The sequence below is a fragment of the Rhinolophus hipposideros genome, assembly GCF_964194185.1.
Source record: "Rhinolophus hipposideros genome assembly, chromosome: 23".
NCBI classification, from domain to species: domain Eukaryota; kingdom Metazoa; phylum Chordata; class Mammalia; order Chiroptera; family Rhinolophidae; genus Rhinolophus; species Rhinolophus hipposideros.
In genome coordinates this window covers 42,417,005-42,440,049 of record NC_138069.1, presented here as the reverse complement: position 1 = coordinate 42,440,049, position 23,045 = coordinate 42,417,005, and the positions used below count along the sequence as shown (strand labels likewise).

The 23,045-nt window shown below is 54.6% G+C and overlaps 1 protein-coding gene across 2 annotated transcripts in view; it reads right to left on the bottom strand.

The window, feature by feature from the left end:
* The window catches only part of FBXL18 (F-box and leucine rich repeat protein 18), a 33,183-nt gene extending 13,568 nt beyond the window's left edge, over positions 1–19,615 (bottom strand). The window contains exons 1-4 of one of the 2 annotated variants that reach the window (XM_081036033.1): positions 19,478–19,615; positions 14,281–14,496; positions 10,951–12,494; positions 2,912–3,130 (exon numbers count right to left, since the gene is read on the bottom strand). In XM_081036033.1, coding sequence (XP_080892159.1) covers positions 2,912–3,130; positions 10,951–12,494; positions 14,281–14,496; positions 19,478–19,495 — 1,997 coding nt within the window. In that variant the 5' untranslated portion in view covers positions 19,496–19,615. The remainder of the gene's footprint in view (positions 1–2,911; positions 3,131–10,950; positions 12,495–14,280; positions 14,497–19,477) is intronic. The other variant, XM_081036034.1, reaches the window with a different exon arrangement.
* Between the last annotated feature and the right edge of the window lie 3,430 nt (positions 19,616–23,045).

The following is a 23,045-nucleotide window of genomic DNA, read 5'->3' as shown; positions in this document are numbered from 1 at the left end:
AGCTGTGACCCGCTCGGGAGGCTGGAACGAGGGCATCCACTCAAACCTCCACCAGGGGGCACCGTGGCAAGTCCTCAGGAGAGGTACCTAAACACCACTCCTGAACCTGCTCGGGTACTAGTCTTCCCAGGAAGCATTCCTCTTGACCTGCATTCAAATTCTGGTGCTCACCTAGAGTCCAACTCCAGGAAGGCCACCCTCACCAGGGGAAGCTGGGCCCCGGTTTCCAAGAAGTGCAGGCAGAGAATGCGCACTTTCCACAAAGGCCTCGACAGGGGACAAGGAGGGGAAATGCTGCCCTGGGAGGGAGGGTTGTCTGTAAATCTATCGCCAAGTAACCACTGCTCCTAAATCTAAAAGTGCAAGGGCACAAAAATGTTAGAATTCAAAGACCTTTGCACCAATTCATAGAACTAGAAAGTGGAATAGAGGTTCCAAGGGGCTGGCCGAGGCGGTGGGGATGAGTATTTAATGGGGACAGAGTCTCAGTTTGGGAAGATGAGAAAGTTCTGGAGACAGACGGTGGGGATGGCTGCACACCAGTGTGAATGCACTGAATGCCACTGCACACTTAAAAACAGTTAAGATGGTAAATTTTGTTATATGCATTGTATCACAATAAAAAAACAATGCAGAGCTGTAAAAAGAATGAGCAAAAGCTCTATGAACTGCTAAGGAATGGTATCCATGACATATTAGGTGAATAAGCAAAGCGCATATGAGGAGGGGGATAGGAGAAAATATTCACGTACGTGCTCCTCTGTGCAAAAGGCATACACAGCACACGCAGCGGTTCCAGGTTCAGACCTCCTGCAGACACAGATGCCACTTGTGTATTAACTGAACAAGTTGCCAGATAACTTTGGTCAAGTATGTGTTTACTGTCTCTGCAGCAGCAGATGGTGAGCTCGGTTTTGCCTACGATTTGTGGGAGGCAGTGAAGTGAGGCCGTGTCCAAAGGATAACAGAGAATGGTGAAACAGGTGACTCTGGGGTGGGTGCTATGAGGTGGGGAGAGAGGTGGGACGGCAGGAGGGATAGGGGAGGACTTCGCCAGGCACCCCCTTTTACAGAGCTGACTGAGTACCACAGCAAAGCTTCGCACACCGAAACAAAACCAAAAACCAAAGAAACAAACCAATCAGGACGTGGGGTGAACGCAAAACGGAATGTTACACAGCAAGTGTCTTGCCTGACTGCGTGACAGGACTACACTGAAGGAGGCGGGAGGGAACAACTCTGCCCACTCGGGAGAGCGGAGTTCTGCCTGGACAGCGCGAAGCTAGGACGAAGCACGTGCACAAACACTGTCCTCCACAAGGCAGGTCTGTCTCTCACAGGGCAGGGAGTTAGGAATTCCGGAAGTGCTCACGCGTCTGCCAGGACTGAACAAATCAGCGAACAGACTGTGGATAAAGACAGCGGGCTGTTCGCTGCTGGAGGGAGAAGTTACAAGTCAGAAAGGGACAGGCCACAAGGAACGCTGTGATGCCGGGTTGGAATCAGAGGTGTCAGTGTGAACTGGTTTTCAACATAAAGGAAAACGGATAATACGGAAATAAATAAAGGCGTGTGTGGGTGAGTGTGTGTGGCATACACAGATCAGTTTCCTACTCCATCCAGGAGAGGGCCTAGAGGTGATGACACCCCAGTAGCAATGAGCACACTTCATGCCATGACATTGGTTTCTAAATACTACTCTTTCATACAAGGAACCAGAGCTCCTTACAGAAATGGTTGACCCCAGGGCTGGAATAGGAAACACACAAGATGAGCCTGGAATGTCCTGAAGTGACAAAGTACAGAAGTGCTCAGAAAAGGAAGGGGCATGTCGAAAGGTACAGGACCCCATCTGAAGGAAGACCCTCCTGGCCGGATCTGCAACAATCTGAGTGACAACATGAACCCATTGAATAAAACAAACATCCATGAGCCCACACTGATGTAAGTAAATAACTGAATGAATACAGAAATAAATGGGAGAAGGCACAGGTCTTTCTTCCAGTGAAGTTCCCAGTAACAAACGTAGAAGGGATGAAGGAAGCAGGAAACCATCACTGGGCAAACATCAAAGTATACACTGTTATTAGCTCTACCAATCGATGCTACAATTAGTGGGCAAAGTCTGAGAAACAGGGTATCTGAAGACTCTCAAAGAATCTCCCCACATTTATTAATCAGAAAGGGAGCAACAGTGCCTTTACAGGAAACACCTGGCAGACACCACCTTAACCAAGCGATCAAGGTTCACCTCACCAGCACTGAGACATGGGGACACCATGTCTCTGACGTGCTACACTGAGAAGCACACAGTGTCACCTCGGGTTTGCCGGCCAAAAAGAACATCAGACAAAGCCAAGCTGAGGCGCTGGGTATCAAATACCCAGCCGAGGCTCTCCAAAAGTGTCAAGGTCCCAAAAAACCAGGAAAGACCGAGACAGTCACAAACTGTAGGCTAAAGAGACCCGACAGCTGAGCCCAACAAGCGTTCTGCATCGAATCCTGAACAGGACAAGAGAGGAAACGGTGAAATTCCCAGGTCCCAGGTGGACTCACCGTACGGCATCGTTCACCCCTCATTTCGATGACCACGCTGCGGGGACACGAGGTCATGTTATGGGAAACGGGAAGATGAAAATACTTTTGTACTCAGGGGTAAGGGGGCTTCAACTGCACAGAAAGTTGACCACATGGCACAGAGAGAACTCCCAGGGGGATGAGCTCGTGCTGTGAATGGAAACCAACCCTGTGTTCTCACTCCTTCTCTGCCCAGCAGTTTTCAATTCCAAGAAATAACTGTCGGGCATTCAACGAAGCCTGAGAGAGAAACAGCACCCAGGACCTCGTTGGGGACGGTGCCACTGCCGAGGCCTCGGCCACCCCCAGCGCCACCGGGCCCGCGCCCACTCACCTTCGGAGGAGGGACTGCTGCAGGCTCTTGCAGGTGGCGAGGGACTCCCCGGTGAACATGTGGCACACAACGACATGCAGGCAGCGGGCCATGAAGCCCAGCACAGCCTCGGGCTGCAGGGTACCGCTGCGAGAGACGAGGCACAGCCGCTGAAGCGCGGAGCACTGGCTCAACGCCTGGAAGAACTGGGCATTGGCGCTGAAGTAGGGCTGCTCCAGCCTGCAGAGAGAGGGCAGCGTGAGTCCTGCGCCTTGCTGCTCATGGGCAATGCGACGGTGCGTAGTGAGGGGGGCTTCGTGGTCCAGGGCGCCCAAGCACAGCGGGGACCCGCCTTCCCTAGCAAGCAACCAGGCCCTGAGACCAGGCTGCAGCCCAGCTGTGGGGACACTGCCACGTGCTGGCTGGGGTGATGCTGTTCTCTTCCTGTGACGCTCCGAGTCTCTCCCTGTCTAGCCAAGCAAATCTATCTAGCCACCCCACTCCCCAAGGCCCAGGTACTATGCAAATCACTCCCTGTGGAAACACTGCGTCAGACCTGGGCCCATGGGTCTCTCTGGGCCACGGCCCTGCCCACGGAGCAGACGCACACACCCAGGTGTACCAGGGCAGCCAGCAAGACCTCTGTCTGCGTGCGAGACCTGCAGGGAACCCCGCGAGGCCCGTTTCTCACCGTAAACTGACAAGGCCAGGTTGGTGACTTTCTGGGATGACCCTGAGAAGGTGGTTTGTGGCTGTGGACTCTCACCATAAAAGAAGAGAAGCTTCTAGAGTGAGCAAGGAATGCCCACACCTACCCCCAAAAGGCAGCAGGTCTACCCTGGGGCCAGTGTCCTCTTCCAGGACCCCATGAGTCCCCAGGTGGAGCCCAAGTGCTCAACACAGTGACACCCTGAGAGAGGCTGACCCAACCAGGACGAGGGGAAGGGGCAATCAACAGGAGCCCCCCAGCCCCCAACCCCAAACAAGACTGGGCCTTGTTCTCCAGTCTCCATCGCCCTGACACCCGGGGACACTAATCAGTTACAGGACAAGAGAAGGGACTTTAAAATCAGGCGTGTGAGGGAAAAAGATGCTGATTGTCGAGAGCAGTCAGCCAACAGAAGCTCCCAGACTGTCTATTCTGAGTCCTCCGTCCGGGAGCCAGTCACCGAAATGCGGCCAGTGAGACTGCGTTTGAATTTTATTTTAACGAAATGTATCCTGATGCTAACAACATTGTGGGGGAAACGCGGCTCCTTCTGGGGTGCAATTTTGAAAAGCCTCACGTTCACTTCCCACCAATAGCACGGGCACGCAGGGAGGAAGCCCCCCAGCAGGGATGTCTGGGCACAAACACTGGGAAAGCACTGCCCGAGCAGCCACAGCCGTCAGAGGGGACAGGCAGCCACTGCCCCATGTCACACGCAGCACGAGCCTCAGTGGACTCCACCGAATGAGTTTCATCCTGAAAGAACCGGGGGTTCAGTCATGAGTGCAGAGCAGTGTCTGAGAGGCGAAGGCGGCCGTGTAGGGCTCCAATCCACCCCAAGCAGGGATAAGGGCACAGACAGGAAGCACATGTCCTCCCCACTATGGCTGGGCAGTTTTTCATTTTGCTCAAGAAAATGATTAAACACCATCTCACCCTTTTAAAAACAATTTTTTAAAAAAATCCTAGTATAAGCACCCCTTTACAGACTTGAAAAGTGGAAAAATTGGAGGGGGGCAAAAAGTCCAGAAACAGGGCTGCTGAGCTGCAAAGTCACAATGAGGAGGCTGTGACACGAGCAGCAGGGACAGGCCTGCGGCGCCTCGGTCGCTAGGTGGCGATACAGGTCTGCGCTACCTACCAAGGACCTGCCAGCCTCCTGGGTGACACGCCGAGTAGGCAGAGGGCGAGCAAGCACCTTGCGTACGTACACTTTGGAACATGTTTCCAACCGGCCAGCCACTTCCAGATTCCCCCACCCTGAAGGAAGCCACCTGTCACAGGTGTCCGGGACGGGGCGGGCCTGGCGGGACTGTCCTGTCCACTCCACCAGCTGTCTGGGCAGGTGGCGCTGGCACAACCTCACCTCCCCTCTGCTTGTCCAAGTCGGGGGCTGGCAGAACAGACCGTCGGGATCTGTAGGTAGGGTAAGGAATGCGAAAACGGTCTCCCCGTGTTTGGCTTCGCCTTGGGGGCAGGGGGGGTGGCGCGTGCCCTTCTCCCTCCCAGCCAGGCCCCAACCTCCCAACCAGTAAAGATCTGGCCTCCAAAGCCCACTCCCTAAGAGATGGCTTGGTCTCCCTGAGGCTCTGAGAGCATAGGTAGGGGCTTGAGGCTGCTCCTCTCATTTACCCACCTACCTCTCAGGGCCTCACTTTTTCACCCAGGCCTCTGGGACGATCTTGGGACAGCCTCCAGGGCTTGGCTCCAAAAGGCCATCTCGCTTCCGCCCAGACGCTGCCCTGGTTCCGAGGTGACCGGCAGCTCAGGGTGACTCAGGGTAAGGCTCCTCCCTCCCCCTCCAGAAGGCAGGGCTTAATCAGTCTCAGGAAAGAAGGTGCCCTTCTCTGTCCAACTTGTAATCCTCTCACTGCCGAGGTGTGCCTTGAATCTGGAGCGGGCAAAGCCCCAGCAGGACGTGTCCCCATACCACCTCCCCACAGGAGCGGCCCTGGCTGCACAGAGACAGCTCCCAGCCTGAGGCTCTGGCTGGCACAAAGCTCAAAATTCAGGGCCTTGTGGGTGCGAACAGCGGTGGCAGTGGCTGGCCAGCCTGGGATCCCCAGGGCTGCCATCTCAGGGACATCCCACCGGAAGTGCAGGAGCTGCCCACGTGCCAGCCTCTCCTGAGTGTGGAAACCAACTCTTTTCTGCAACTCCTGCCCACGCAGACAGCACCACCTGCTCCTTTCACTCCAGGCCCTGCCACACACACGCACACACAAGGCAGGGATCCAGAAGAACGGGGCCACTTGGCTGCGTTCTAGAGACCAGTGTTTGTTCTGAACAGGCAGTACTGGCACCGATCAGACGTGGTTCTCAGCGGCCGGCGTGCATAGAGACCATTATGAGCTGCGGTCAGATTCTTGGGCCAGCCTACAAAACCCATTTATCCGTGTCCCGCAGGCCTTCCAGCCTCATAACTTAGGCTGCGTGCAGAGCCCAACTCCTGGGCAAGACCCTAGCCACCAGGATCACGTCCCGGCCCCAGAAACTACTTGGTGACCACTAAATGCTGCTACATTACCCTGTTCAATGCCCAGTGGCCCATGAGGCAGGGAATACTCCCAACTGTCATGTGGGCCAGGTCATTAACCTCTGGGCCTCACTTTCCTCATCTGCAAAATGGGTCAATGAAATCTACACTACTGGGGTTGGTGAAGAGGGGTCAATACCTGTAAGCACAGGAATAGCACATGGCAGCCAACACGTGTACCAACCAGCAGCCACTACCATCTCTTCTGGAACACCTGCTCCTCTTTTCCTTTGGCTCCTGCTCAGTCACCTGTGCTGATTCTTCCCCCTCCTCCTGCCTAAATCTTGTCCCCAGTCCGTCGTGTCTCCAGGCCCACGTGTTGGCTAGGAGGTGGCTCCTCTACCGGGGTCCAGGGCACCTCAAACTCACGTGTATGCGTGCACAGCCACTCCACCCGGCCTTCCTCCTCTCAGCGAAACCAGCTCCTACGGTTCAGCTGTTGACCCACGCTGACCCCACCCAGCCACCCCGTGCATCCCATCAATCAGCAAATTCTCTGTAAAGTCAGAATCCCGCCATTTCCGGTCACCCCGCTTTTGTCCTCACCCCTACCTCAGTCTTTTTCAACACAGCAGTGTGACCTGCCCTTTGTCTCCCCTCCAAAGTACCATTCCAGCCTCACAGGCTCCCTGCTGCCCCTGGAAGACGCCAGCACCCCTGCCTCGGCCCTGGCGCTAACTCAGCTCTGTCCAGCGAAGCTTCCTATGCAAATGGAACGTTCCACATGTGCCCTGTCCTACATGGCGGCCACTCGCGCAGGCAGTTACCGAGCACCTGAGACATGGTCGATGCCGCTAAGGAACTGATGCTGGATTTCACTTCATTTACATGGAAGCTGCCCTGTGGCTCGTGGGCACCGTGCCGGCCAGTGCAGCTCCACCTGCCTGCGAGGGCCCGAACGGTCTTCCCCCCGTTCTGCTCTGCTAACTCAACTCCGTGAATTCTTTGCTCAAATCTTACCTTCTCCATGAGATCTACCCCAACGCCAGCCCTGCGCCCGGCATCTCACCCTGCTCTGCCCTTTCTTCCAGCTCTTGTTACCCTCTGACACGCCATACATTTCATTTCTTATGTTCACTGCTGGTCTGTTTCCCCACTAGAACGTAATCCCCAAAGACAGGAATCTGTTTTGTTCAGTGTCCCAGGCCCTAAAACAGTACCTGGCTTCACAGGTGCTCAAACATTTGTTGGGTGAATAAAGAACTAGAATGTGTATGACAGGTGCCAAGCTCTGTCCTAGTGCCTTGTAAGTACCAGCTCCTGTAGTCATAACAGCCCCACTTTCCAGGTGAGGGAGCGGGGCACACAAAGCCTAGGCCTGCCCAGGCCGTCTTGACTCCAGGGCCTCTGCTGGGGTGGGGGGGTCGGGTCCTGTCCAGTGGGACCTCCCTCTACCCTGGAGGCAGGGGACCAGGGACAGGGCCCTGAGCAGGGTGACGGGAGGTGAGGCTCGAGGACACAGGACAAGCTCAGCTGCCACGCCCACTCCCCTCTGAAGGGCACTGACGTGCCTGGTGTGATGAGCCAGGCCTGCAGCCCGGGGAGCAGGCAGCCGACATTCAGTAAATGCTCTGGCCCCGAGGCAGGCGAGGGGAGAGGGGCGGGTTCCAAGGCCCACCTTGGAGTACTCTGACTTTTTTTTTTTTACACCAAATTTGATTTTATCAATGTAGTCTTCCAAATAGTGAAAGAAATATTATCACCAAACTTACACAATCTTTTCCAGTGAGTAGAAGCATACGAATCACCTCACATGCTCGCATAACCTCACGCCGCCATTTTGATGACCCCATACTCTGACTTTTTAGACTATGTGACTGCATTACTTTACTTTCATTGATTTCTGTTTTTATCAGTCTCCCCAATGATGACCAAATGGTTTGACTGCAGTTCAAAGTTTAACAGGTTGGCAAAAATGACAGATCCAAAAATCCAGAAACACCGTGGCTCTGAGTTCAGTTAAATTAGAACTCAAATGTTCACTGGGGGATGGCCGGATGGCTCAGTTGGTTAGAGCACGAGCTCTCAACAAGGTCGCCGGTTCAATTCCCACATGCGATGGTGGGCTGTGCCCTCTGCAACTAAAGACTGAAAATGGAGATTGGACTTGGAGCTGAGCTGCGCCCTCCAGATTGAAGGACGACTTGGAGCTGATGGGCCCTGGAGAAACACACTGTTCCCCAATATTCCCCAATAAAAAAAATGTTCACTCAGGCTCCCCAAATTAAGAAATATTCAATTCCTGATCACAAGACTCCAATAGAGAGACACGATAGGAGTGGCAGTATTTTATTTGGTAAACCTATTCTGGATGCATCTAAGCTTCCAGTTACACATGGCCCACTGACCACACAATCACCGCTCCTTCTGGGAAGGCCAGTGAGGTGACAGTGAAGGCACAGGAAGAGAAAGGTGGGAGGAGGCTCTGTATAGAGAGGAAGCAGTGAGAAGAGTGGGAGTCGATTCTTGGAGGCTCTGACAGAGATGGGTGAGAAGGCAGGCACCTGCGCTCCTCCCAAGTCAGAAAGGTTCTCAAAGGGGAGGCCAGGCCTGGCATTCAGAGGGAGTGGGAGGGGCTGACTGCTGTGGGCAGAGCCCCTCCTCCACTCCAGGCAGGCAGGTGATGCCCCATCCCAACCTGGCCAGAGAAATTAACGTACAGGACCTGATTTGGACCATGAGGCAGAGGTGAACAGGGAGAGGGACATAAGGCAAAGTCAGGAAGCAAGGGTCCAGTCTGCAGTCCTCAGCCCTGCTGGGCCCTGGGAAGCCAGCGGCCAGGAGTCCAGCAGCCCATCTGGACACCCCTGCACCTGGAGCAGGATGAGGGCCCCAAAGGGCCCTGGGATGGGATCGGCAACTCTGCCTGCACAGTTTTGCTTTTTTTTTAATTGGGGAATATTGGGGAACAGTGCATTTTTCCAGGATGTCAAGTCGTTTTTCATCTAGTTGTGGGGGGCACAGCTCAGCCCCAAGTCAAGTTGTCGTTTTCAATCTAGTTCTGGAGGGCACAGCTCACTGGCCCATGTGGGCCTCAAACCGGAGACCTTGGTGTCATGAGCACTCCTACACATGCTCTAACCACTGAGCAACCAGCCGGTGGTTCAGCTCCAAGCCGTTGTTTTCAATCTAGTTGTGGAGGGTGCAGTTCACTGGTCCATGTGGGAATTGAACCAGCAACTTTGTTGTTAAGAGCTCAGTGCTCTAACCAGCTGAACTATCAGGCCCTGCACGGTGCTTCACTGTCTCATCTTACAGCCCCTCCCAGCAAGATCCGAGAGTGGCTGGGAGGCCACACCCAGTACCCGTATTTGTGGGTACACACAGCTACAATACACATGGCTATTCAACAAACGGGGCTCACAACTTGCATTAAGTTAACTTTGACTCAGATTTCTAAACCAGGGGAATCTGAAAACGGCATTCCGGTTCTCAGAGCAAGTGTACTTGGGGTGCACAGGACACAGCATAAGTAATGGCCCCCTCCAGACACGGGGCTCTGCGGACGCTTAGGCTGAGAACCGAAGCTGCAAACCCAGGGCCTGTTGACCCAACACGGCAGGAAAACCCTGATGCTCATGCAACCTGCTCTGCCACTGGAAGGCTAGGGTGGTGCCTGCTGTGCCCGCATGGGCAGTGGAGGGAGGGCGGCATGCGGCCTGGCAGAGGAGCTCTGAGCAGCAAAGAACTCTGAGGGCTCCAGCTCAAATCTGGTTCATTTCCTGTCATGCGATGCCTTCCGAGGGGAAGAGCGGAGTTCTGCATTTTCATGGTTCAGGGCGAAGGTCAAGCCCTGGAGTAGACTGACCTGGGTGGACCTTAGCTCCTCCCCTGAGCCTCCACGGCGTCGTCTGTGAAACGGGAATGATGACAGGCCCTGACTCATGGCTGCTGTGGGGATTTACCCAGACAGCGCCGGAAAGCCCTTGGTTGGCTCTGGCCCTCAGTGATGGCACAAAGTGAGCGCTAAGCATTGTGGGGATAATGACACACAAGTCTCAGTGCCCTTCCAGCACCGGCCTCTCAGGGGAGACCAGCCAGCTAACTGACTTCAGCCCGTCACCACCTCCTCCCCAAACCCAAAGCCCTCGTAGGGCTCAGGTCTGCTGCCTCCACTACATTTGGGTAATTTCTGGGAAATGCTGCAATATTTTAAGATCAGATCTGTCAAGATGCTCAAATACGTCTCCAGTTAACGAAGACCTACCTTTTAAAAGCTGGGCCCTCACAAGAATACTCTTCACTCCACAGCATGATTTTGTGGGACCCACATCATGCCAATGGCCGCATGTCATCAGCCTGGGGTGGGTTCTGCCTCCTCCCACTCTCGGATCAGCTCTACCATTCTGCCCCAAGCCGCCGTCACCTCTCAGTAGTGTGCGGTCCCCACTCTGGGCCCAGCACTCTACCTCTTCCATCCTGGCCCCTCCAGTCCCGGTGGGATGCCTGGAAACCGGGTCCCTCCCTCTGCTGGCTAAAGATTACGTAAGCAGCACATCGTACCGTATGGTGCAATCACTCACACAGCCACAAAAATGAGGACGGTGGGCGATCTCAGACATCATGGCCTCCTGCACACCCTCCCCAGGCACTGCCGACCACACCTCCCTGAACCCTGTCACTGCAAAGTCCCTTGTCAAGCCCCCACGCCAAGACTCTCAGCCCCTGGAGGGCAGGCCTCATCTGGTTCATCTGGGCACGCACACAGCAGGGATGTCAACACTTGCCAAAGAGAGGCCGCACTACTCACTTCCAGTGCCGCAAAGACCTGCAAAGGGCCAGGCGAGGCCGGAGGAGTGGCCAGGGCGCCCTCACCTGAGGTCCTTCAGCCGCTTGCAATGCTTCAGCATGTCCGAGAGGGCAGACATGTAGACCACCTTCCCCATCATGCCCAGGTTGGCCAGCGACAGGGACTGGAGCTGCTGGCACTGTAGGCCAATGCTGACCAGCCCGGAGCCCGTCAGAATGCTGGGCAGCTGGGCCAGCGTCAGGTGCCGCAGGAAGGCCAGCTGGCCGATGGCAGCCACCTCCGAGTCCCCGACGCTCTGTGCCCGGCTGCAGGGAGGCAGAGAGTTGCGGATGGCGGGCTCGTTGCGCGGCATGGCGGAGGAGAAGTTGGACCCGATCAGCTCGAGGCGTTCCAGGAAGGGCACGTCCTTCAGCAGAGACCAGAACACAGAGGAAGGCTGAGGGCCCGCCTGCCCCGAGAAGGGGCTGGGACACGCCTGCACGCCAACTCGGACCTTCTTGCCAAAGCCGCAGGGCACGGCGTGCATGGCGGGCTGGGCGGGTGCACGGTCGGCACGTGGCGCCGAGTCAGCGATGGCACAGACGGGCAGGGAAAGGGAGCGCAGGTGGCGCAGCCGGGCCAGCAGCTGGCACAGGTGCCTGCCCGGGCCCTCGGCGCTGTGGTGGTGGGCAGCTGAGAGGTTGAGGTGCCGCAGGTGGCTGCAGGCCGTCACCAGCGTCTCCAGGATGCTGCTATCGATGTCGTCCTCTGCCTTGCGCAGCAGGGAGTCTGGGGACAGGCAGTGGACGCAGCCGCTGAGGTTCAGGCTGGCCAGGCTGCGGAGGTCCTTCCCCCCGTCAATGACGCGCTGGATCAGGTGGCCGCCGGACAGGGCGCAGCGGCTGAAGCTGAAGTAGAAGGGGTTGTTGAACTTCATGTGCTGCAGCAGAGACGAGCCGTTGAGCCAGGACTTGGGCAACTGCAGGGCATCCAGAGCCACGTTGCGGGCCATGGAGTCCAGGAGGTTCTTGGTTGCCCCGCTCTCCGCAAAGCTGCCGGGGACAGAGATGAGGAAGGCGTGCAGGTTCTCGGGCGTGCGGTCGCTGAGCACCGCCAGGTACAGCCGCACCACCTCCTGGTTGATGTAGCCAGGAGCCAGGCGGGCGTAGAAGACGCGCAGGTGCTGGTAGTGGGGCACGTTGCTCTGGCCCACCATGAGCTGGCCGGACAGGATGGCGCCCTCGCGTGTGCGGTCCAGGATCTCAAAGTAGAGCAGCAGCTTCTCGAGGCTGGTGCAGCAGGGCACGACGCCGTAGGAGGGCGTGAACAGCGTCTGCTTGAGCTCCTGCACACGGCTCAGCGTGGCCTTGCACTCACCGCTCAGCTGGCTGGCATCAAAGCCGGGGCTCACGTCGATAGCCAGCGAGCGCAGGTGCTGCAGGGCCGACAGCATCTTGGAGAGGCGCAGGGAGGTCAGGGGGCACCCCGAGAGGTTCACCTTCACCAGGCTGTGGCAGCGGGCCACGTGCTCGATGGTGGCGCCCGGCAGCCAGTAGCAGCCGGCCAGGCTCAGCTGCTGGATCTCCCGGCCGATCGCCTTTACCAGCTGCCTCACCTTATCCTCGCTCACCTGCAGGACAGGGTGGGGTGGGGAGAGCAAGGCAAGGGGCTGCAGGCACCTTCTCCCCTCAGGTCGCCCTCACCCCGGACAGTCAGGGAGCCTGAGGGCCTGGGAGGCCCCTCCTCCAGCTGAGGAGGGACACTGCAGGGAGAGGAGCTCTGCCTCCTTTCCCTCCCCACACGCTTACCTTCAGCCTGCAGGCAAGAGTCCCCAGCTGGGTGGCATGCAAAACAGTGTGGCGCTGTGGAAAGTATGCTAAAACACAGAGTGACCATGTGACAACCCAGTAACTGCACTCCTAGGTGTGCACCCAAGGGACCTGAAAACCGGGTCTCAAACAGATACTCGCATCCCCATATTCACAGCAGCACTGTTCACAATCGCCAAGTGTCTGTCAGCGGACAAATAATGAACAAAATGGGGTCCATCTATACAACGGAATACTATTCAGCCACAGAAAGGAAGGAAACTGTCACATGCTACAACAGAGATGAACCTTGGGGACATAATGTTAAGTGAAAACAGCCAGTCACAAAAGATCACATATTGTAGGGTTCCACTTGTATGAAATACCTAGAAAAGGTAACATCACAAACGGAAAACAGAACGGAGATTACCAGGGGTTGGGGAAAAGAGGAATGGGAAATTAGTGCTTAAATGGCCGCAGGGTGTCCGTTCAGGGTGGTGAAAAAGGTTTGCAAATAGTGGTGCTGACTGCACGGTACTGTGCTCACACGTCACGCTGCGGAACTGTACACTCAATGGACGAGGTGGCGTATTTCATGTTCTGTGGGGGCTCTTCAATCACACAGTGGAATCATGCCCTGGAAGCTTGTTCTGGCTGCTGCTTTCCTTCATAACACATGCGTTTTCACAGCATTAAATATTCCTCAGAAACCCGGCGTGGCCTCTCAGGGGCCCAGCGGACGGTCGCCAACAGCTGGACACCGTGCTGTGTTGCGAGCCAAGGCCCTCGGACCCCACGGCATCGGGCATCCACGTCCGTGACGTTCGGGCACGTGACCATTTCTCTAAGGTAAATGTTCACACCTGGAACTGTGCAGGCGAGGGCCACACACAGTCGAAACCCACAAGTCACCTGTGCTGCAGCCCGAGCTGGAGCACCTGGCCCTCCCTCCACAGGAAAGAGCCCTCATGGGCAGGAAGCCCGACCGGTGCCTCCCATGCCCCCACCGGGAGGAGACAGCATGTTCTCGCAGCTTCTGTGACTCACTAAGAAAAAGGGAGGCCATCATAAATGGGCAAAAGCCGTGCACAGCCACTTCTGAAAAGAAGATGTACAAATGGCCCGTACACGTAATGAAACATAATCGACAGCAGCCTTCGTCACAGAAACGCAAGTTAAAACCACAGTGAGTTACCACGTCCCGTCCACAAAAATGGCTAAAACTTAAAAGTCTGACAAGACCAAGTGTTGACGAGGATGCAGAGCAATCAGAACCCACGGACACTGCTGGGGGTGTCGGATGGTGCCCTGCCCCAACCCCGTGCCACTGGAGAGCGGATGTGTAACTTTACCGGAAAGTCCCACACCTATCATGGGACCTGGCCACTCCACGCGTGGGGACTATCCAAAAGTGAGGTGGCCGCTGCCTGTATTTTCGGCCCCTAGCTTCTGTCACGTAATGTACCTTGGAGCCTGACCCTGTCAAGACTCCGAGTGCCCGCCCACCTCCTTGGCCATCAGCTGCACAGGGCCCCCTGTGCAGACGGGCGTCCTGGGGTCCCATCTCCTGCCCCCACACACGAGTGCCAGCCCCCAACGCGCCCTCACCTCGTAGTCCTTCTGCAGCAGCACAGTGTGGGTGAGGCTCTTGTCCAGACACAGCTCTGCGAGCTTCCGGCAGGTGCGCCGGACGTTCAGAACCAAGTCTGTGCTGGGGACGTGGGTCAGGATGTGCAGGAGGATCTCATCGGAGAAGCCCAGCAGGTGGGCACCGCCTGCCACTGCGAGCGCGGCAGGGGGTACGTCGCCATCACTAGGCATGTCCTGAAAACAGGGGGGCACCAAATTCCGATGGGATCCCCAAGGGCGGCCCTCAGCCCAGCCTCCCCAGACAGAGAACGCCAAGAAAAGCCCTCACCACAGTCCAGGGGTCAGAAGGTGCTTTTACCAAAAACCTTAACTACAGAGCAAGAACCCATGACATTCTTCAAAAGCCCCTTTTCAATCTGCACACCAGGATCTCTCTCCAAAAGCAAAGGATTCTAAATGAAATTTCAAATTTTTTTGACATTTAAGAGATTTCCTTCCTGCTCATGGTCTCTGGTCAAGTCTGGCATGTTTCACACTCAACTTATGAACCATTAGCCGAGGTTCTCCGTTTTCTCCGTTTGTGAAAGCTGCTACCCCGACCCCTTTCTAACCCAAATGTCAAGCTGTATTCTTACAACCCTTGGGTAGGAGAGTTCTATCAAGAAACAACACTAACTGGGGACAGTGACAGGGTCTTCACCTCACAGAGTGGACAAACGAGTCACTGCCTATCAACCCTCAGAACGCTGTTGGACGGTAGCTCTTTTCTGCACTGTCATTAAGGGCAAGTAAAACGAGAAGAACCGCCACTGAGAAAGAAACTCTAAAATCCTTACAAATAATGAACAGTACCGACTAGACCAGTGGCATTTTTAAATCTTAAGATTAGTAATAAATAATAGGGAGTGCACAATTTATCTCCATTTATGACACATCTGGTTATAAATCCGTGTTGCCGTTTCCAATGAGGTGTCCACACATTTCATGTTGCTTTTGTAGACAGCTGCAAAAGGTTTTCCTCCCTAATGTGGGCCTTCCGTCCTACTGGTCCAACCAAGAGGGAGAGGGGCTCAACCTCGGTTAGTGTGACACGAAATCCCCAAATCAAGGCCAAGGGAATTCGGATGCTCTAAGGGGAGTTCCTGGCGGGGGGGGGGGGGAGTAATCCCAACACCTGTACCTCCCGTCGCATCCCAAAGGGGTCCTCCTGAAAGGTCCTCACAGAGGGGCCATCTCCTTGACCTCTCCTCCCAGCAGAGGACACAGAATTACTGCTACTGCCTTTTCCGCTGATTCTGCCTATACGCCCCTCCTCCTCCAGCGTGCATCTTTCCATCCATATTTTTCATGGATAGAAGCACTGAGGTTTGGAAAGCCCTTCTGCTGCCATGGCAACTGTGAAGTCTGGGCAGGAAGAGCCTGCCTCACCCCCACGCAGGCACTGCAGAGTTCCCAGGAACTCTGACTATGACACCTCTCTACCCTGTCCTGACAGGCTCTGCATCCGGCTAAGCCCTTGCCAGGCTGGGAAAGGGTTCCCATGAATATTCCCACCCGCTCACCAGGACCAGCCCTTCCCACATTCCCTTCTTCATAAGAGGCAGCAGCCAGGCCAGACGTGCCTTCACTCCCCTTTCTATTTGACCAGCCCCAAATTCTGTCTTCCTATTCCCACCATTTACAAGGGCAGAAGACAGCCAGCAGACCCAAGTTCACAGCAGCCCTGGGTCACTGTATTCTGGGTCCAGTGTTTCAGGTCATAAATGACCTTACTTAGAAATTTCCCAGACCAATCACCTGGGATCACCCAGGCACCTGCTGAAAATCTGATTCCCAGACCCTACCCTAGACCTAGGGACTCCATCCCCGGGAGAGGATCCAACAGAGATAATCCTTAGCAGGCACGCTTGGCAAACAGGGCTCTGGCACTGGAGAGGGCCTGGGGACAAGAGGGAGGGGCCTGAGGCTTACCCCTCTTGATCCCCAATCTGCATATTTACCAAAGTAAATGCCTTCTCAAAGTGAAAATATAGGGCAAAACGCTACAGAAAATTCCAAATCATATAATTTCCAGTCACACTACTAATGCTTAATTTCTTAAAACCACCTAGAAATTACAAGAATTTTTTTTAAAAAGTCAATAATTGAGACTGGTTCCCTCTATCCAGCCTCAGCACCCCCTAAGATGGCTTTCTCATCATGCTGTGCCCCTAATGCTAGGGTGGGCCTAGAGGAGTAGCTGCCCAGGCAGCAGGTCATATTGGTACGACACTGGGAGGCAGCAGTTGAGTTTGCAACCGCTGAGTCTTTTTCCTGGAATGAAGGCTTCCTGAGACAAGGTTCCCATCATGTGTAAGTCAGTGCGTGGTTCCCCCAGGAAAGGCGGCAGCTTTGGAGAGGCAACAGCAAACCAGAGGTGACCTCCAGGAGGGAGTGGGGAGACCTCCAAGTGTCTTCCTTTGTGACACAAAAATGTGGCCCAAGGAATGCCCACCTCCACACACACCAAAATACACTTACACTTGCTTCCCTCCGCCACTGAAGACAATGTGTTCTCAGCTACTGGGGAAACAGAGGCAAATCCATTCTCCATCTTTAAAAAGTAGCCCAAGGTCAGAGGCAAGTAATACCTAGGGCAGGGCTGAGTCGAACCTGCCCTTCCCTCCACCACCAGAAATGGGCTGATGGGCTTCCTGAAAGATCACCGCCAGGCACTTCCTGGAGTCAGGTGATCTTTATCAGGCACATGTGGGAACCAGATAACGATAACTGGAAAGGGTTTAAAGAGTTTAGCTATTCATTAAACTCTGTGTTTTATGTACTTTTCAGAATGTGTAATATTTCACTTTTTTTTTTAAATTCCTTGGGTGGCTAATTTTTTTTTAATTTATTGGCGTGACAACTGTTAGTAAAATTACATAGATTTCAGGTGTACAATTCTGTATTGCATCATCTATAAATCCCACTGTGCGTTCACCACCCAGTCAGTTCTCCTTCCATCACCATATATTTGATCCCCCTTACCTTCATCTCCCACCCCCCCACTTTTTTTTTTTAAGTTAAGCAAAATTAAATACTGAAACCTCAGTACCTGCCCAATAAAGATCCCCTCCCAGATGTTTACCATCTGACTGTTTACCAGTCAGGCACCCAAAGTAGTCACAGGATTCATGAATGAACAGATGAGATTCTGGGATGTGATCTAAATAATGGGGGGGGAGGGGGAATGGGAGAAACAGAGGAAACAAGATTGATCACGTGTTCACAACTATGAAACTGGGCAGTGGGCACACAGAGGCTCATGACATCATTCTTTTGTGAGTGTGTGGAATTTCACATTATAAAAATTTTTTAAATCACAGGAACAATCTGAAAGGACACAATTTTAAGGTCTCCAGTCTTTTTACACTCCACTCTTTACTTCCTCTTAGGTCTTTGCTTGTCTAGTTGGCATCTTCTGGAATGTCCCCTAATACACAGCATTCAATCCTCCAAACCTTTGCAAAAGCTGTTCCCTCCACCAGACATGCCACCACCCAAGGGAAACTGCTACTCTCAGAACTTCAGTTCAAATGCTCCCTCCCCAGTGAAGCCCTCCCGGCATCCACCCCCCAAAACACACACACACAACTCACTCCCCCCTCCAGACCCCAATCTCATCAGATGAACTGCGATGGTTTGCTTGCTTGCTTATCTCCTCACTAGGCCAGGAATGGCTCATGAACAGGGATCACTTTTTAATGCCCAAGAGAAAGGCACTGAACCATGTGAGTCAATGGACCATCTGCTTCAGAATCATTTGAAATGCTCTTAAAAACGGAGCCCTACTCCTCAGAAACTCTGGGAGGAGTCCTGGGTACCTGCATTTTGAAGCCAGCAATGACTTTCAAAATCAGATTACCCCATTCTGGAATCAGATAGTGGGGATGACTGCACAACCTTGTGAATATATATTTTTTAAAACCACTGAATTGTACACTCTAAAAGTGTGATTTTTATAGTATGTGAACTATATCTCCATCAATAAAAAAAAAAAAAAGACCATCCTGAAAAAAGGGACCTTGATCTCCACAGCCAGGGGGGAAAAAGACTCCCCTCTCTCCTCTCAACCCAAGAGATGCCCACAATGCAAGAAGAGGCCTCACTGGCCAGGTTCCCAACATGTGCTTCAAGGAGCAGGGGGGCCCTTGTGCCAGGACCCCATAAGACCAGGGTACCAGACTGCTCGCCCCAGTACACTCAACCAGAATCCGCTAAGGTAGCCAGGCTCTTCCTCAGGGGAGCTGTGCCTTTCGGGCCCTTCCACCCTACCACCCGTCAACAGGTGGGTCCCACAACCTCTCCCTCAATCCAGGAGCCACAGGGGCCACTTCTGAGCCAAACTCACTTTGAATGAAGAGGCGCTGTCAGCAACCCCAGCCACCTTCCACATACCCACATTCCATCCATTCCTGTTCCCCAGCTACCAGCAAGCCGCTCGGCCAGGCTCTGGGTCCTGGATGCCAGATATAAACACAGGTACCCATAAAGGTATGCGGGAAGCAACGACAGCGAAGAAACCAGTCGGAGACCAGACTCCCCCATACCCTGGTCTGCAGAGAGAATACCTTGTCCTCCTTTACAGGGAGCGGGTGGGATTCTCTATGGAGCCCAGGTTTGGGGAGGCTGGGGAAGGAATTCCAGGGGAAGTCCTAAGTCCCCCCGGTGAAATATCTTTTGCTCCACTACCCCCCAAGACACACCACAAGCAGGCCCAGAGACAGAGGATGGGCTGTGAAGTGGTCACAGCGCGGCACCGCCTCAGAGGCACAGGGAAAAGGGCCTGGGGGCCGAGAGGGGCCTGGGAACTAGAGGCGGAGAGGCGGGGAAGACCTCTGGCGACCTGGAACGTGCGGCTGGGAAAGGCATGGAAAACCGAACGCGGAGGGAGCTGGTGCCTCCAGAGGTCGGGGTGGAGGCGGGTGGGGGCAGGGGGGCGCGGCCGGCCAGGGTCGTGATACGACCGACAGGGCCAGGCCAAGGCCAGGGTCGGACCAGGACACACCAAGGCCGGCGCTGCCAGGGTCGGGGTGGGAAGGGCCACGCGGGGCCGGAAGGACGGAGTGGGTAGGAGGTGGCGTGAAAAGGACGCAGGAGGACCAGAGTCGGGATGGGAAAGAAAGCGGGGCCGGGGTCGCCGGGCAGGTAGGAGAGCGGACAGAGGCGCCGGCCGTACCTCTCCGGAGCTGGCCATGTCCACGGAGGGCAGAGCCGCGGGCGCGGGAGCCGCGGCGCCAGGGTCCCCCGCCTAGCCCGCCAGGGATGCTCAAAGCCAGCGCGTCCGCGGCTCCACAGAGACCCCGGCAGGGGGCGGGGCCTCCCGGAACTTCCGGCGCCCTCCGACACGCGTTTCCGCTCGCTCGCGGGCTTGCCCGGAGCGGCCGCCATGTTGGGTGTGGCGCCGCCCATAAGGCCCCGCTAAGGCCTGTTGGGAGCCTGAGAGCACCTCCTAAGGGTTCCCGCTTGCTCACTAAACTCACCTGTTAATTAATTAATTTAAAAAGCCACATGTAGCTAGTGGCCCCCCATGGGGACAGTGCAGCAAGAGTGAAGCTCCATGAGGGCAGGGACAATGTCTCCATGTTACTGCCGTACCCCCGGCCACTGTGTGGCTGCTCAAAATACAAGCTGAATGATGAATGAGTGAAGGAAGCACCAGCCCCTGGCAGCGGTCTCTGATTCCAGACCCTATCTCCCTCGGGTGATTCCAAACCAGAACATGTGTCCAAATCCTGAAGCCTCGGGAGCTGTCTTACCCTCCAAGCCTCAGTTGCCCCACTAGAAAGATGACTGCCCTGCATCAGTGTGATCACGAACAGCCTCCCTGAGTCCTCACCGCCAGGCTCTAGGAAAGTGTCAGGATGTAGGGAATGACCCTGGGCCTAGCCAGGACTCCCCTCCACTCGGAGAGGCTTGTTGGGGTGCAGTTCTGTCCAGGCAGGGCTGCTTTGCAGAGACAGAATCCAGCAAGAAGGGTCTCAGCTCATTAGAAAGGTGCACCTTGAGGGGGCTGATGGCTTAACCGAGCTCTCAACAAGGTTGCCAGTTCAATGGGTGCAAGGAATGGTGGGCTGCACGCCCTGCAACTAAGATTGAAAACGGCGACTGGACTTGGAGCTGAGCTGCGCCCTCCACAACTAGATTGAAGGACAACGACTTGGAGCTGAGGGGCCCTGGAAAGAAACACACTGTTCCCCAATATTCCCCAATTGAAAAATAAAAAAGAATTCCTAAGTTGTTTCTTTAAAAAAAAAAAAAAAAAAAGGGAAAAACAAGGTGCAAAGGTGCACCTGAGGTGATCAGAGCTGCCTCATGGGGGAGCTAGCCACCTGAGAAAGAGGTTACCAACACAGGGCAGAGGAAGCTGCAGTGTTTAGAAGGCGAGTCCACATTTCTATAAAACAGAACAGTCATGTAGACGTAAACCTTGGTGTATCTGGTCTGTTGATCTGTCCGGGAAGGCTTTGAAGCAGGCAGTGATCATACTTGATAGGAGTTAGTGTCAAAGTCCAGCTTTCTCTCTTATAAAGTGTATGACCCAGAGCAGCCACCTGTCCTCTCTGAGCCTCATTTTCCTAACCTGTAAAATGTGTGCTAAGAGAGAGAGTCAGTCTCTAGTAGCCTGGCTTGAATAGGGGTGATGCTGGGCCTTTGCTCCAAGCCAGGCATCAGGTAGGTGGTCAGCCCAGCTGCAGACCTGGAAGGGAAGGAGTGGGCATAAAGGACTCAAATTCAAATGTGCGTCTCAGCTGCACCTCCGGAGCTTTTCAAAAGAAAAGATCGATGGAGCACCTGCTCACAACCACCCTTCGTTGTTAATGGGACCACCCTTCGTCCCATTTTCCAGTGACTTGACTTCCCGAGGTGTCTGTCCCCAACCACCCTCCCATTCTTCTCTGAGGGTTGTGTCCTCAGTCCCTGAGCCTCTGTCTCCAGTCAATCCAGACCTCTGTCTGAGACACACGTGCCCACTAATCCACCTGGCCTCTTGTGCCAACTCAGGCATCCTTCCCACAGGAAGCCTGTGAGGGTGACGGCTCCCCACTCACCAGTCATCTGGATTTATGATCCATTACCTTTCCTTTGTTCAAAAAAGGCAAAATGATTGCTTTTCAATTTTTTCCCCACTTTGTTGAGGTACAACTTGATTATGTCTATGCCCGTGAGTCACAATTGACACAATGACCATCCTATCACCATGATCCTTCTTTCTCTCCCAGAGCCGCTGCTGCACTCTTCATTATCAAACTGGTAATTGTATGTTCATTTCTTTGCCTACATATTTATTATGTCTCCCCTCATTAAACTGGGCACCTCATGAGGGCAGGAAACACTGGCTTTTTTCTCCACTGCACCCGTCCCTGGCACCACGCCTGGTACTGTGGTTGGAACAAGGAAGTCTCGCTTTCCAGACTGACAGCTCCTCCAGGGGAGGGTCTGTGTCCAGGCCTTCTCAGTAGCCTCAGGCTCAGAAATACTGGGCCCTCAATGAAAAAATGTCCGCGGAATGAGTAAGTGGCCCAAGGTAGAAACTTACTTGTAGCACAGAGCCCAGGGCGCACTACTACCGCTGAATTGGCCCAAAGAGCTGCAACTGGCCCAGGAGACTACCTTTCACAGACCCTGCTTCTGGGGCGTCTAAGAATGCATGGGGTTGGGGGACAGAGCCAGAGAGTATCCTGGGTGCTCTGGGCTCCTACCACTGGGCCCACGGGAACCAGACCCATTTTGGAGAACTCACTTTGTATCTGCTGCGGTGTTTTAGGTACCAAACTAGGAAAGCCTGCCTGGGTGAACTAGGGGACTAGAGGCTCCTGTTTGGTTTTGGAAGCCTGGTTTTAGAAGCCATCACCAGGTCTTAGAACAGTCTTCCTCCCACCACCACGGACTATCACATTGCACTAAGTAAAAGTCCCTCCAGTCCTGGAGTCAAGCCTCAAATCTGGATTGGCTTGGAGATCGTTTCTCTACCTCACTCCCTCTGGAGAAATGGGGCAAGATCACTCATGGGGTGGAGGGGCGGGGCTCACCTGCTTTTTCTCCCTTATTCTTTGCTGGCAGCAGCAGCAGCTGGAGGTGGATGTTAAGGTCTCAGAACTAGGATAAGTCTGCACTGGATGATGCAAAAGGACTCACCCTGGAGTCACAAGCAGAACCCAAACTCCCCAGAGCCAAAGAGCCATCTCTGAAAACCTGACATCTCCTCACCGCTAGCCCTGGACACAGGGTGCCAGGCTACAGATCCCTAGAGAAGTCCCTTTTTCGCTGTGCAGGGAGTTATCACTGCAGGTGAGCTGGTAGGATTGGGACCCTGTCAACCTGCGCCCCCAAGTCCACGGACTGTGTAACCTCAGGCACCTCCCAACCCAAGACACCAAGCTCAGACCCTATGAGGGAGCAGAGTCCCCACTGACAGCTGGTACAAAGGTGCTCAATCCCATGCGGTGCTACCTGGACACCTGACTCCTAACAGCCCAGTCTCCTCCCTCTTAAAACATCTGGACCTCAGAACCCACCAAGAAGAAAATAGATACTGGAGGACAAGTGCAAGGGCCAGGCCAGGTAATTCAAGTAGGTCTTGAGGCCAGGATCCTGAATTCTTCCCACGAGTCCTCACTGTTCAATGTCAGGGTTAAGAACACCTCAACCCCCACTTGCTGATGGGGATGGCTGGGCACCCACAGCCCCACCCTTCTCCCAGCTGCACTGTTGCCCCAAACCCATCCACGCCATGAAGCCACATG